The sequence below is a fragment of the Anomalospiza imberbis genome, chromosome 17 (genome assembly GCF_031753505.1).
Source record: "Anomalospiza imberbis isolate Cuckoo-Finch-1a 21T00152 chromosome 17, ASM3175350v1, whole genome shotgun sequence".
NCBI lineage: Eukaryota > Metazoa > Chordata > Aves > Passeriformes > Viduidae > Anomalospiza > Anomalospiza imberbis.
Window position 1 is genome coordinate 7,020,043 of NC_089697.1, and position 16,157 is coordinate 7,036,199.

A 16,157-nucleotide genomic window follows, 5' to 3' on the forward strand; every position below is an offset into this window, starting at 1 on the left:
TTCCAAGCACTAAAAAAGAACATTTATTAAAAGAGTTACATGACAAATGTATTCTGAGCTCCCACTCGGCACTTCACACCCTCCTGGACAAGGATGGGGAGATTCACTTCAGAAGCCACATGCAAATTCACTTTTTCATTCTATCAGGAAAAGTTTTACCTCAGAAAAAATTTCCAAATTCCACTGCAGCACCGCATTCAACTGCTGTGACTGTGACCCCCAAATCACACCAACTTCTCTAAATAAATATTTGTACACAGAGCTGCCAGTCAGGTTAGGCTTATGCAAGTGTCAAACTGTACTCACACAAGCCAATTCACTTTAAAGTGTCTTAAATATTATCAAGAATCTTGAATCAAGTTTAGTAAAGAAAAGCAGATAATGCTGGTCCTGGCATCCCATGCTCGTTGCTCTCTTCCTCTCTCTGTCCCCACTGTCCTGTCCATGCCTCAGGCTCCACAGCTTACACCAGAAACACCAACAGGCCCTGGAGGAGAGCAGGGAGAAACACAAACACATTATCTCCCATCAAGGGATGTTGGTTCACAACACACAGCAAAGACAGAACCCTCCTGCAAAAGTCCTCGTGTCCAGTTTGTAATAAGGAGGGCACAGAACTCTTTGGGAGGTGTTGGGGAATATCCCAGCTACTCCAGGACACCTCCAGGGTGAACAGGGCTGGAACTTGGGGCAATTCAAGACTCTTTGAATGGTGCCACTGGAGAGGGCTTGCCTGAATGCCTGGATCCACATCAGAGCTGCTCCCTCTGAGTTCTTCAGAAAGAAAAGAGGGCCTGGACAGAGAACTGGGACCTGCCCCAGTGCCTGAGCACTGCTCATGATGCAGCTGGGCCCACACCTTGTGTGGGCATCACATCCTCAGGAACATTCCCTGACCTGAGGGAGGTCAGACAGAGCAGCCCTTTCAGTCTTTCAGGGATTGAATTCTACAGCTCTTGCACACCCAGCTAGCACTGGCAGGGTCCTGTGAACAGCCCTGGAGCCTTACAGAAGGGAGCAGCCCATCCGAGCACTCACCGCTTTTATCTGAAAATCCACATTCACTAAGGGAATGCGCAGCACCTTTGGCAGTGGGATCCCGATGCTCAGGGCACCTGCAGGGGACAGACAGGTCCTCACATGCTGAGCCAGCTCACCCCATGACAGAGCTGCTCCAGGGAGGGCACAGGGAGCAGAGCTTCTCAGGGCCATCACTGCGTGCTTGGCTTTCATTAGGTTCTCCATCACTGACTGTTGCCAGAACTGATGCTGGGGTGGGATGGTGCAAATATAAGGCTGGGCTTTTAACTACATCCTCAAAATTGGGATTTCAGGGTTTTAATGGCTCCAGCACTTCTTGTACATCTTACACACACACACACACACACACACACACACACACACACACACACACACAGCCCCCTCTTCCCTCCTTGCCCAGAACTCGAAGTGCTCCCAACATTACAGCCATTCTGGTCACCTTACCATTGATCACAGGCAGGAATGTTTCCACAAGCAAGCTGCTGCAGTGGGGCTTCAGGGTGGAGATCTGAATCACAGAAGGAACAACCACATGAGCAGCACTGCCTGGCCCATGCCAGCAGCAAGCAGGACCCTTGGGACTGCAAACCACTGCCCACTGACACAGCAAAAGAACAGTCCCTCTTCTCTTTAAAGTGAATCTACTTTTCTTCTTCAATTTGTATTCAGTCCTTCCTTTAGAAAAACTTCTGCCTCATGACACTTCTGCTGCAGCTCAATGCGAGCTTTGCCCAAGCAGAGGTGAACAAACAAACAGATTTCAGCTTTACATTTCTTTATTAGAAAAGACAGAAGGGAAAAAGAAACCCCAGCAACAAAGGAATTGCTACAACCTTCACCACAGAGCAGCTAACAGCTCTGACCATCAGCAGGGGTAATCCATCACAGCATCCCACAGTCACTGCCTGCCTCCCTCCCTCCCCAAGAGCCACAGGGCATCATGCTTGGCTGCTCTCCCTGCCCAGTAAAGCTCAGACTAGTGCTAGAGACTTACATTACTGATGCCAACATCAGAAGACTCCAAGGAGAGGGAAGTGCTGCAGGGAAAGGAAAGCAAACAGCAGGTCAGACACAAGGCACCAGCCAGAGCCCACAGCCAGACCCCAGCCACTTCCAAGCACACTCAGCTCCTGGGCAGAGACCCACAAAGGGACACCTGCATTGTGACATGAAAAACAGGGGCTGGCGCTTGCAAGAGAGAAAAGAAAATAGGAAAATAAAAGCTTAACCTAATTTAAATTTGCTTGTCAATGATGCAGCACTGCAGCAGGGCACACACAGCTCCTGGCTGTGCCTTCCCTCTCCCTCCCTTCACTTTCAGGAAGGAGACAGCTTCTGACCAGCTGAGAGCAGAGCTTCTGGAACCCCGTGGCAGGGGGGCTGGAAATGGATGATCTTTAAGATCCCTTCCAACCCAAACCATTCTGTGATTCTATGTAAAAGCACACAGTCTGGTGAATTTGCTACAGCTCCTCATCTATCACTGCAATCACACGACTATCCATACCTAAAATGGATGCTTTATTTCCACTTTCAATTTCTCTTTTCTACTTCTATTGAATCTTGTTATACCCTTGTCTATTGAATTAAAAGCCTTTTGATGCATTTCTATTCCCTATATTGCTGCATACAAGCTATGCCAATTTTGCTTCTAAATCCAGCTCTTTGACAAGCTAAATGGCCCCAAATCCTCAAACCTCCCGCTATAAGGAATGCTCTCCAATCTTTAATCATACCTTGACTGGCATTAATGACAGCACTTTCCTTTACTGCTTTATCATTCATGTCCAATATCAGGCATTTCGAACCACTGCCCAGGATCAAAGTCAAGCTGACAGTCTTACAATTATTCAGGTTACCTCATTCCTCCTTGTTATAAAACTGACACACTTTTCCTCCAGCCTCTTAAAACTTTCCAACTGCTGCAATCCTTCCTGAACTACCCCATTTACCTTATGCCATCAGTCAGGTATGAAATTCTCACATTCAGATGAAATGTCTGGTTTACAGACACAGAAAACATTTCAAGACAGGAGCCCCAGAGCTAACATTGCAGCACAGAGAATGTCCCCACCTGTATGAGGGGACAGCTCACCTGCCCAAGGCCAGCTGCAGCACCAGCCTGCCCCCAACAATCGACACGCGGACGTTTAGAGCAAGGTCCTGCAAGCAGAGAGGGAGAGGCTCAGCACACGGAACCATTCCCATCCCAGCCACCACTCACCCAGCTGGCTGCACGCTGCACCCCTCGGGGGCAGCTCCATCCACACTCACAGCCTTCAGCAGCAGGAAGTTGAGGATGGATCCGTCTAAGTGGTTACCGAACAGCTGAATCAGGACCGAAAGCTTGACACTGGCTTTGTTTTCTTCCAAGAGGATGAGCGGGTTTCCTCTCAACACCAGTTTGATGCTCAGAGGACTGTTCCCACTGCAGGCGGAGCACTGTGGGAATTGGGGATGCATGGAGGTGGCTGCTGGCCCCCTACACACCAGCCAGGCAGGGGACTGGCAGTCCTCGGGCAGACTCTCACAGCCCCATAGCTCCACAGGGCCTCCCCAAGGTCACACATACCCTGGACAAGCCAAATTTCAGAGCAAATAGGCCTGGCAGCACAGATCAGCTCTCCATGCTGAGGGCAGAAGGGATGAGGAAGGCAAGGTGGACACAGAGGGGGCTGTGGGTGTCAGAGGGTGCCCAAGAAATGGAATATACCAGACAAGGAAACAGGAGATATTTATCAGCTTTCTATGTCAATGGCTACAGGTCGAGAGAAGGCTTTCCCCTGTTCAGGGAGCAGGAGAAGGCTGGAACAGACAATGGCATGCAGAAGAGCAGGTACTGGGCAGGGCTGTGCAAACCCCCAGTCCCTTCTCCCACTCCCATCAGCTGGTCGGGCAGCAGGACAGGCTCAGGCCATGCTGGTGCAAGTGGAGGGGAGCAGAATACTGGGGACCTTTGGCAGAGGCATGATGGCACATCCAGGTGTATCCTGGAGAGCTTTACACAAACCCTTGTGCCAGAACAAGTTCCTCACCCCAGCAGGAACGATGGTCCACATGGCTTCATGCAGGCGGCTGGCACCGGAGAACTGTGGGAACAGAAGCACCAGCAGCCCCCATGAGCCCTCCAGCTGATTCCAACAACACCCATCCTGCCAGGGCCACCCCATCACACGGCACCCCGAGCCCCCACTCTCTCCAGTGCTCCCCAGCAGTCTGGGTGACTCCTGGTAGTTGTTTAGGTGATAGCACCCAGCTGTGGAAGGTGATGTCCCCCAGAGACTCTCAACACCTGCCAGTGTGCGTGGACCCCTAACATTTCCCATTGGAAGTCGAGATCAGAGGCACGGGAAATGCAAACACCTGGGGAATGGCACAGCACACATGCAATGTCTTTTCTCTGCGGCATTTTGCAGACTCCTTGAAAGGCTCACAGCCTGCAGGAGCCCATGGCATGACCAGTACAGAACTGCTCTCAGCCGGTGTCCCCAGGGGTGTCCTTACAGACAAGAGCACAGCTGGGCAGTGCAGGTGCCCTTACAGCTCTCTGAGAAGGGCAGGGGGGAGGCAGTGCTGGGGTCGAGGCGCTGGCAGCGAGCACACGCACAGTGCACACACCCAGGGACAGGCACAAACAGCCCTCCCTGAGCAGACCCGAGGCCAGGCTGACGCCTGTCCTTGTCACTCGCTCCGGCATGAAACACAGGCCCTGCTGCACTCACAGCGTCTGGCGTGCAGGGGAAGGTCTGTGGCGGCAGCTGCAGCAGGAGGGACAGGACTGCATTGAGGAAGCCCTGGCGCATCACCAAGAGCAGGAGCCGGTCCATCAGAGGAGGCAAAGCAGAGGGGGACGAGTCGTGGGGGATGGTGCTGCCTCCCACCTGCTTCACCACGCCCTGCAGAGAGAGGTGACACGGACATAGCCCTCAAAGGCTCGAGGCGCGCTGGGGTCCCCCAGGAGTGCGGGGCAGTGCCAGCTGAACATCCCTCCCTCCTCTCCTCGGAGCTTCGGGAAAGCACCGGACTCGGAGCAGCTCCCTCTGTTTCATAGATGGCAGGAGCTGATAAAGGCGGGCCTGCCTAACTGAGGTGCTATTAGCTAATAACTCTGTCCAAATCACAGATCACTGCTTCACTTCATCCCTGAGGTCTCGCTCCAAGCGCCGAGGGTGACGGTGCTGCACGGTGATCCCAGAGCTCCCCCCAGCCACCCTCCGGCTCCACAGCCACCCACACTGACACCGACTTTTTGCTAAGGAGACTGATTTTGACCATCCGGAGGGCTTGGGGGGCAAAGGCTCCTCCCAATGCAGTCATTGCACCAAAGCCAGTGCAGCAGCATGGGTTTCACAGGCAGCAGCGTCTGCTATCAGCCCCTGCTCCTCTTTAGTGCTCATGTCCCACTTGCTTCTCTCCAGCTGCTGGCTTTTTTTAAGCTCTTCTGTCAGCAAATAGTTTGCTTTTACCCCCCCACCTCCCATAGTGGGACAGAAGTAAAAAATACATCTATTAGCCTGGTTTAGCATTCACCTATCGCAGAGACTGAACAGCAAAGGCAAAAAGCACCAACACCAGGTCTGTAGGGCAAGGGAGATGAGGAAAACTGCTCATCCTATAAGGAGAGGGAGAACTGCTCATCCCAGCAGCTACATCCAACAGACACAGCCTCGGGCAGACTCAGGGAAGGCTGGCATACAGAGCGCAAGAATAAAAGCACACACAATGGCTTAGTGGTGATTTGGGTAAAGATCTAAGCACTTAGGAGCTGCATTTCCAGGACAAATCACCATCCCAGCTCCTCCTGGGATTCTACAGCTCCCATGGGATGGGGTGAGCACACTGAAAGGCAACGCACAGCCACGCTCCCAGGGTCCTGCTGCCCACCATTAACTTACATCTAAATCCAGCCCAAGGAACTTGCCAGAGGTGTAGGGGATGCTGGCCAGCTGGTAGTGGATTGTTCCTGCTGTGCCGACCGGGATCACCGCTACTCACAGGAAAAGGATCGTTACAGCACCAGGAAATCAGCAGCAACACAGCCTCCCCTGACCCCAAGGGCCACCAGCCCCCACACCCACAAACAGGTCCAAGCATTCAGGGCTGAGGGGTGCTTGCTGCTACTCCAAAAGGCCAGAACATCCCCAAATTCAGCTTGGTGGGACCTGCCTTTAGGATATAGCACCAAAAGAGGATCAAAGACAATAAGAAAAATCCAAAGGTGATGCATAAAAATGGAATAAGGAGGGCCTAGGTTGGAGAAGTTCATTGGAATGTTGGTGTATGAATTCCAGGCTCAACAACAGCCCTGCAGAAGTGCTGGACTTCTGTTGATGCACTGAGGGGCTTGATGTGAGAAATAGTTCTTGTTCCCACTGTGGGAAACAGATGGAAGCAGTGCTTCACCCTCCACAAGCAACGCACCATTGAGAGTGCTCAAGAGATGGATGTTCACAAGGTTCATCACGATATCGACCACGGGACAGAGCTGCAACACAAAGCAGAAATGGGACTGCTCAACCCCCCTCACACCATCACCCACAGCCTGCCCAGAGTTCCTCCTTTCCCCACCAGGGAAAAAGTTGCATGGCAATAGACACAGCAGGGATGCTGTGACAGACTTGGGGCAGTGGAGCGTCCCTGGAGCTGTGGGACCACGCTGAAGGGAATGTTTTGCTTTGGGGAACATCTGAGGCATCACCCTCCAGGCAGCAGCCCTGTGGACACCCCAGCCCCATGGCAGTGATGTGGGAGAGCAGCACAGACAGACAGCGGATCTTGCTGTGGCCTTGTAACCAGTTTTTCGCAGTACTTCTGTGTTTCAGCTGTGAAAGGAGGACAATCCTCAGACATACCAAAGCGGGCAGAGTCGCTGTCAGCTGGCGAAGGACCAGCTCATTCACTGACAGGGTGAGTAAGCTGGAAAAGAAAGAATAAAACTCCAAATCAGCACAAACAAAGCTCCAGGACAGGAGACAAAAAGATCTCCAGCCTTCATTTTATATTCTCCTACACCCTCAGTCATCCCTTCAGGGCCAGTGCTGTGGCTGATGCTCACCAGAGCAGGGGCTGGAGATAAAAAAGAGCCACTGAGAGGAAAATTTGACTCATTGCTGAGAATCACAGAATCATTAAGGTTGGAAAAGACATCTAAAATTATCAAGTCCAACCATCAGCTCTGCACCACCACCATGTTCCCCACTAAACCACGTCCTCAAGTGCCATAGCCTAATTTTTTTAAGCATTTCCAGGGATGGTGTCTCTACCACTTCCCTGAGCAGCCTGTTCCAATGCTTGCCAACCCTTTCTGTGAAGAAAATATTCCTTCAGCTCTCAGGGAGCTTTCACTGCATGAAAGAAGTGAGCCTCTCACAGTGTAACCTTGTGCTTGGTATCTCCCTCAGGTATTTAAATCAGTGCTGTAGTTAAGGGAAGAGGGAGCTGTTAGGAAATATCTTCATGTTAGTTACTGGGAACAAATGATTTGCATCTGGAATAACAAGAGGAGAAATCTGCTGTGTGACATTTCCACACTGCTGCTGAACAACTCGCTCAGGACCTGTGATGCCTGCAGCAGCACAGAGGCAGTTTTGTCTGATAATCAATATATTTCTGGACTGTTGAGTTGGCAAGACACAGACAGCAGGAATTCATAGAGCACCTGTTATTTATGCCCAAATTCTGCCTACAAATGGATCTGAGGAGCTGCCATGAAGTCACTTGTGTATATCTACACTTCCCTTGCCCCTCTAGGAGTTCACTTCCTGCAGACTATCACTTAAATCCTGCTAAAAATTGAACCATGACCCCCAGAGCAGGTGAGTCGTGTTCCTCTGTTCACTCACACTGCATTTTTCAAAGCAGCAGCTGCACTGATTGAAATACAATGCATAATGCAAAAATTAATTAGGAGAATTTTGATGAACCTGAAAAGTGAGTAATTCAAAAGTAATAGAAGAAAATATTTCCCATGATCAATTTACTGCTGCGTTCATCAATACATGAGGTCAGCAAATCCTTGCTGTCAAGAATTTAATAAGACTGAGCAAGAGATGGGACATTTGCATGGAATTTCACACAACCACAGCAGTCAGAGGGAAACTCCACATGCCAGGCATTCTCCTGGGACAGCAGCCAAAGGCAGAGTACAAAACCAGGGAAAGCAATGGTCCTGTTTTCCTGGAATTCTCCCAGCCCTATTACTCCTACTCTTTGGATATCAATTCTCTAGCTAAATCTAGAGAAAGTGTGTTGGGAAAGGTACCAAACCTCATGCTTCAGATCTTAAAATCTCCACAGGCAAACAGGGCAAATTAACCCTCATTCCACTGATGCAGTTGGCATTGGCAATAGGGAAGAAATTCCATCCCTGAGGCCTGGCTCTGTATCAATGAGCACCGTCTGTGTCCTGGCAGACTGTCCATATTAATAAAGAGGAGAGGATTGCACATAATGAAAACATAAATCCAGAGGCACTTACCCAGAAAGGACCTTGATCTTTATAGCCCCAAGAATGCAGAGGCAGTCTTCAGTGACAACCTGGAACGTGCCAGATTCAAAATTCGTGCATTTAATGTTTGCAGTAATGTTCACCTCCACTAAGATATCAATGAGTTCTGAGAGCAGGCCAACCAAGCTGCAAAAAAGCAAATGGGATTATTCCATCTCTCAGCCTCTACACACAGAAACTCACCAAAGCCAGGAGAAACAGACTTCTCCATGTCCTGCAGACTATTACCAATGCCACGGGTCATCTTTTGGTGTCTGTTTTGCTCTGTGACTTTATTATAGGTAAGAAACACGTCAAAATCCTTAAGAGATGCAAAATATGTCAGGGTAGGGGTTTCCCTCAACGTCCATCCTGAATCCCCCACTCACCAGTTGCCTCTGAGCTGCAGCTTTGCCCCGATGGTCAGCTGGACCCCGATCCCTGGCAGCAGCACCACCGACAGCCTGGGCACCCGGACCTTGATGAGGTGCAGGCTGTGAACAACAGCAAAGGCTGGCACAAATTAAAAACACCTCCCAGTAGGAGCAGCTGCACCCAGGGAGAACCCACGGCACCCACAGCACCCCAGCCAATTCCAGCTGGAGGTACAAGGATAAGAGACAAGAAGGCAGCCTAGAACCAGACTGGGGTGGAAGCTGACTTTGGAGAGCTGTCTGCTGTTTCCCTCTGTGGTCCCTTTTCCCTCTCTCAGTGGTGCCAGGCATTAACAGCACCGCCAGAGCTGTCAGTCTGCACCCACAACCTGCAGTGTCCCTTGCCACCCACACTGTGACCCCACAGACAAAGTTATGGGGTCAGAATTTCAGTACCACAATAAAAGAAGGATAATAGCCCAAGCCAACCATGCCAGGGCCAGCACAGCTCGTCTTGTTCAGAACTGCTGCTGAAGGTGCACTCACAGTGAAGCACTTACTCCGTGATGCTGGTGGGAGAGTTCAGCTGACTCCCTTCACCCATGATGTTGGGAACCACAAGACCCTGCAGGTGCTGGTGGATGAGCCCATTATGAATTATGGCATCTGAGAGAACTGGAAAACATCTGTGTGTGAGGACCAGCATGGGCAGCAGTGACCTCTCCCCACTCAGGCAGATCCATCCTGGCACAGCAAAGCCCCTCCGCTCCCCAAAACCCCTCATGGAGGCATCAGCTGTCTCCATGCAGTCAAATAACACAGGGATGGTATTTTATAACTTTGGTGCAATCAACCAAAGCTGCCCTTGGTGAAGTAAACAGGAGGAGTAGCAGTGGAGAGCATCCCAGGCTCCAAGTCAAACATCACAGCTTGGTTGTGCACAGCCAGGAGCACCAGTGACCCCACTCAGAGGCTGGGCTTCCACTCATAACTCATTTCCCCTTTGTCAAAGGGGTTTTTATTTGTTGATTTTTGCCTGTTTATTTTTGCTTTTGGCTTTTGGAATTTTTTAGTAGAAACAACTTGAAACAAGCCTGAACATTGCAAATATTATAATGTCTGCTACTTCACAGCAGCTGTTTGTCAAATATCAGCTGCTCCAATATGGAAATGAGAAACTGAGAAAAAAAGAGGAAATAACCCAGATCTAGCCCTGAAATTCTGTGTGGCTGCTTGGAGCTGAAACATGCCCCAGTTCTGGAGCAGAGATTTCCCTGACCCATGAATCTGGTGATGGCTCTCAGGGGCTCTGAGCAAAGTCTGCAGCCCTGAGGAATTATGAAATAAAGATGATGGGGAGTAAAACTCAGGAAGTTTTAGTCCCCATCAGAGTCCCACAGAGCTTTCAAAGCAAACACAGCTTTGAGGTGTTTTTTGTAGTTACCATTCTGCATTGCCCGCGGGCTGACGGCACAGGACAGGCCAGACAAGACTTCCTGAGAGGGCGAGAGGAGGCCACAGAAAAAGATGATTCCAAAAAGCTTCAAAACCATCATCTCCAGAAGATTCCCCTGCTGGCAAGGGGGACATCAGAGGGGACAGTGAGGGAAAAAACTCTCAGAAGTGACCCCGGTGTTTTTATGAGGAAAGAAGTCAAGAAAGGAATCCCTCCTTTACTCTATCCAGATCAAAGGAGATTCTGTTCAAGCCCAGAGCAACAGAACCTTCTTCATGTCCACACACATGCACAGGCTCCACGTGTGGGTTAATAAAAGCCCTTTTCTCATCCCTTGTGACCGGCCCAAAATGTTCACACAAAAGAAGACAAACTTGATTTTTAAGTTATTTCTGTATCCCTGCATTACACAGTTACAGGTGTTTTGGTGAGGGGCTTTGCCAAGAGAAGCATCTGAGGATTATCTGTGCTCCTTCTACCTTTCAAAAGTACAAAACTAAAGAACAAGTGATAAAAATAAGCCAGCTAGAAGTTATAACTTAATAATGAGTAACATAAATTTAATTATGTCATAGCAGACATAGGGAGGCGATCAGGAGCGTGGTGCCCAGCACAATCTCCAACCAAAGCAGTCGAGCACTTACAGAATGAGGACCCTGCCACTGCACCTGCCACCCTGCCACCACACAACCAGCACACAGAGGATGTTACCTGACTCAGCTGCAGCCAGCTGGGATGGGCTCTTGGCTCCACTCAAGCTCCTCTGGACTCCTCGAGACTCTGTGGTGTCCCTTTTTTCCCCACAGCTGAGATGAAAGAAGTGGCCCTTATATAAAATCTGCAGCCAAGCCGACACGCCTTTTCCGCTCAGCCTCCCTGGCCCATGAGCAGCCATCCCTTTGCTCCTGCTCCTTGCAAGCAACACCCAGCTGCCACCTCTCTTGATTTATACAAGGCAATGTCACCGCTGACTGGACCTCTGTGCCCTCTGGATCACTCAGATGCTGCTTTTTTCCCCCCACCCCCAATCTATCTTAAAAAGGATGCCCTGCAATGGTGGCTCCAGTGGGGATCCCTGTGCTTTGAGGAAAACAACCTTTTTAGGAAATAGTGAGAGTTACTGGAGCATCCTGGCAGAACGCTGACGGGGCTGCCTGTGCACGGAGGCAGCACACAGAACACAGGAACATGGGTTCCAGGAGACTTAGAGTAGGAAAATATCTACTTTTCCCATCCCTGAGGAGGTGTGAGATTTAAAAAAACTCATTCCTGTTTCAAGTGGAGTCCTAGAAAAATATTTTATTGACAAAAAGCAATGCTGAGAGTTGCAGAGATCTGATAAAGGTTGGCATTTAGATTGATTTTGGATGGATCTGTAAAATGCCATGTAAAAAATGAAGTTGTATTGAAACGCACAAAGCCAACGATTATCATAGTTTTGAATAAGCAACACTTACGGTAGCTGAACACTTGTAGCAGCAACATGGATTTCAAAGGAAAGTCTCATCCTGCAGGAATGAGACTCTCACCCCTCAGGAGATGCCTTGGCTGGGCAATGCAGAAGTTTCCATTGTGCAGGGCCCCGAGAAGATCTTATCTGGGCACTTTGTTTGGGTCTGGTCACCCGTGTTCAGCTGGGATGGACGTGGGGGGAAACTGGGCAGCAAAGGGCTGCTGAGAGAGCTGGGGAGCCAGAGAGGGGCTGGTGTGCTCAGCCTCATGGAACAGGGAGCAGCAGAGATACAATCATTCTCCACAAACATGGGAGAGGAGAAGGAGAGGAGAGAGGGAGGAGAGCTGCCTGGGCTCAGCGTTGGCACAGGAACAAACAAAGCTGATACATTCAAGTTGAAGTTAGGAGAAAGCTGCTACCACCACAGTGAGTTTAAGGCTAATTGTCCCCTGAGAATACAGAAGGCAGAAAAATATACTCAGGATTCTCTTCAATACTCCACGAGGTGTGTTCTTGCAGTAGCAGCAAAGTGAGCACTGAGTCCCTCAGCATGTGCTGCCCTGGGCTCGGGCTCAATGGAGTAAAATTTTGCTTGTCACAGAAACTTGTTTTATTTAACACTCTACCAGCACTGCATTTGATGTGTTGGTGACAGCCTAGTCCCAAAACCAGGGGATGAACTAGATGGTCTTAACAGGCAACCTATCCATGCTGCTCCTTTTTTGTCCCCTTTCAAAGATCCAAATGCACCGAGCCGAGCAGTCACCATGAACACACCCACAGTGAAGTGTCCATGAGACTGCTCCAGCTGTGTGCAGGGATATCACTGCTGGCAAAAGCCAGCTGCTGAGCATGAACCAGTGTGGATCTCCAGCTGGCTCCAGAGTGTCCCTGTGTGTGCAATAAGCACCTGAGTCGTGGTGTATGTGCAGGTGCACAGCAGAGCCAGGTGCTCCCATCCATCCTCTCGCTGTTCCATGAGATCCATGTCCATACACACGTCCTGCACCACACCTGAACCGCAGCACTGACAGCAGCTGTGAGGAACACGGCCCATTTTACACTCCCTGTCCATATTTCTTCTTGCTCTGTGACTTTTTCCTCCTCAGGCACATCCCTTGTCTCCCCTCTCATGCGCCCATATTTCATCCTCTCCTTGCAGCAGTGATTTAGATATCACTTACCAGGAGGCTGGATTCAGTCCTGCAGTGACAAGGGAAGATATATTAAAATAAAGCATTGCAAGAAATTGTAGAAGAGATTGTCTGAACACAACTGCTGGAAAGCAGAAGGGCTCAAGGAAAGGCCAACACCCACAGAGAAGAAATGCTCCAGAGCAGCCTCTGCCATCCTGTACTGCCCCAGGCTTGGGATTCTGCAAGAAGGCAGGTTGAAAAGCAACAGCATCTTTAGAAGAGTAATATTAAAGTAATTAAATGTAATAACTTATTAAATATTATTAAATTAACTTTTTTTTTTTCTCTAATATTCAGAACCATGGAAGCCTAGGGAAAACTTAGGAGAATTGCACCATACAGGTCAAATTAAAATGCTGAGCAATGCTGAAGATGAAATAAAATCAGAATTTTTGCACTACATTTTAATGACAGATGGTGGTTTTGAGACATTTCCGAGGTTTGCAGGCTACAGGAGCACAACTTTCCTTCACTGCTATGTGACAAACAAAAAAAAAAAATTAAAATTAAAAAGAGCAACCTCAGAGTGTTAAAATTCTTTAATGGGCAAATAATAACTCCTTGTTTAGAGTATACATACACTGAATTCTCTCTCTTGAGGTAAAAAGCCTAAATCTGGTGGAAGGACTTGCAGCCTGTGCTATGGAGCTGCTTTGTACAGATGTTCAGCCTTTTCCCTCTCAGAGACACCTCCTAGGAGTCCGTGACCGCTTCCAAACGGATGCTGTGAACATTAATGAACTGCTCAGCCCAGATGTCCATGGAAGTAACTCCCTGATGCCAACAAGAAGGCAGCAGCTCAAGGGGAAGGAGAAAGCACTTGGGGGAGGAAAATGACACAGCAAACTGCTGTGCTGGAACAGAAACTGGGAAAGGGCAGGGGGGAACAAATTAAGTTTTAAGTGCTGACTGCAGCTGGGCTGTGAACTCACAGCCTGGTCTCTGAAATGCTGAAGCTCAGGTGATTAATTGTTTTCCCCACCCAGTATTTTACTGGGGAATATGGCAACATACCAGATCTGCCCTGGGAGGGGGTCAGGCACCTCGGCCAGGGGCAGCTCAGTCCAGAGCCTGGAAAACGGGCACATGGAAAAGTGTCACTCACTGCTCTGATTCGTCTGCCTCACTGCGAGCTGGTTTGTTCAGGGGAGATTTTTTTCCAGTCCTGTTAATGAAATTGCTCAGGGAAGTGGAAGGAAGGAGCTGTCTCTGAGCTCCCCAATGCAGTGTAAAACGCTGAATTCAGCACCAGAAGCACGGCATTAGTGCAGCACTGTCTCCATAGAGTCACCTGTGTTCTGGTTGGTTTGGGATGGATTAATCTTCCCAGAGCCAGGCTCCAAAACTAATTTCAAGCAATAGGATTTGACAAAGCATAAACTAGAGTCTCCTAGAAAGGACCTGGAAGGTTTTAGTAAGGACTGAAGAGCTCAAACCCTCCTCAACTTCTGGGACTCGACTAGAGCCCAGGATTGACAGCAACCCACAATCCCCAGGGCCAGATTTACAGCCGGTTTAGCAGCTCCCATTGTCAGCAGCCCAGGAGGGCAGAGCAGCTTCATTAATACCCATCACTCCTGCAGCACAGCCAGCCTTGCCAAGCTCAGGCTGACCCAGGGCTGCTGCCTGGCGCACAAACCCCGCACCCGCGGCAGGGCGTGCGTGGGCAGACGTCAGAACCCTTCTTTCCAGCTGTACCCGTGTCTGATCACTCAGCCCTGCAGTTTCCTACACGGGCAGCTTGAGAAGCAGGAACATCATCTCAGGCAAGGGCCACACAGAGAGTCCAGGCAGGGAAAACAGGGAGACGGACACAGAGGCAGGGGCAACAGCTCCCAGAGCTGCCTGTCAGGAGGAGGCAGAGCAGCAGCATTGATTTCTGGAAGCATCCGCAATGCTGAGCATAAACAGCAAAGCCGAGTAAAATCACTGCCATGACATAAGCACAAATCGATGTCTCCAGGAATTTTATAGACAGGAAATTTTCTTCTTCTGAGACGCCAATGGAAGCAGAAGGAGCATAATGTTATCAGCCCCCCAAAAGTGACAAACTTCATCAGGCAGATGCAGCACAGTGAGATGGGAAAGAAATGCACAGAAAAGCGTCACTCGCTGGACACTCTGCAGTGCAAAAATGGAGCCACTTCTGCAGATCGGTGTTCAGACCTTGCCCAGAGCTCCCCAACACAACACTGACAGCAGCACAGGCTGGAGGGCTCACAGGGACACCCAGGGAAACCCAAGCAGCCTTGCAAATCCCTTCCCAGCTGCTTTGGGCAGGCACTGGGTTCACCAAGTTTTGCAATATTTTATCATTATCTGTCACTGCAAAGACTGAAGTACAGCCAAAGTGCTGCCCTGAGCACCTTTCTGGGTGGGTGTTTTGCATCTGGACTTTCAGGTTTGGCCCATTCCAGGATTCCTTGGGGCATCCTTTCTCAGCTGGCCCCACACAAGGCACACTTGGTGAGCAGAAGAGGTTGTGACCCTCCTGAAGGACTGCCAGGAGCCTCCAGTGATGGACCACAGGGCACACACCAGCTGTCTGCCCTGTGTTTGGGGTGCATGGCCAGAGCCATCCCTGGTTTCTGCCGTAGCTGACCTACACCAGCATCTCTCCATCTCTCCTTCCATCTCTCCCTCCCTCCCTTCCTGCTGCTGCCCAGCATGCCCCCAGCAGAGCCACAGTAGCCTGAGTTTTTCAGTGATGCAATGTGCACCTCAAAGTCAATTCCAGTTCCATGTTTTAAGCAAATAAATCCCTCTCCTGCTTTCTTCCCATCACTTCCAATCACTCGCACTGCGAGTGCTGTGAATGCCTCAATTCCTCCTCACTCTTCATTCTTCCAATTTATTTTTTGCCTTCCTCTCAGGCTGGAAAATGGATTTCTGTCCATTTTGTTGTCTCAGAAAGTGTTGGCACTGTGGTGCCAGCGAAGATTTTTAAATAAAGACAGCTAATTCTATTTGACTGAAGGATAGTGACACAGACTCAAAGTCATGTTTCTGCCTTGCCTGAGGTCTGGGGAAGCTTTGCTTTACAAAAAGAAAAGCTGTATTGAGTGAAATTGTCCTTGATAGTCTCCATTAATCCCTGGGAAGAATTAGCAGCAGCTTTATATTACATTCATACATCTTCTAGAAGCAAAGA

At 49.7% G+C, this 16,157-nt stretch overlaps 1 protein-coding gene across 1 annotated transcript; it reads right to left on the reverse strand.

Annotated features, from left to right (window-relative positions):
- Positions 1–11,196, reverse strand: LOC137484444 (BPI fold-containing family B member 4-like). Its single transcript, XM_068208310.1, has 16 exons — positions 11,069–11,196; positions 10,346–10,475; positions 9,462–9,576; positions 8,917–9,021; positions 8,519–8,674; positions 6,894–6,957; positions 6,463–6,526; positions 5,937–6,028; positions 4,764–4,937; positions 4,077–4,130; positions 3,316–3,483; positions 3,137–3,204; positions 2,036–2,078; positions 1,486–1,549; positions 1,039–1,115; positions 1–487 (listed from the first exon to the last, which is right to left on the reverse strand). The coding sequence occupies exons 2-16, from the start codon at positions 10,455–10,457 to the stop codon at positions 464–466; spliced, it is 1,380 nt and encodes a 459-aa protein (XP_068064411.1). The 5' UTR covers positions 10,458–10,475; positions 11,069–11,196; the 3' UTR covers positions 1–463.
- Positions 11,197–16,157: the final 4,961 nt, after the last annotated feature.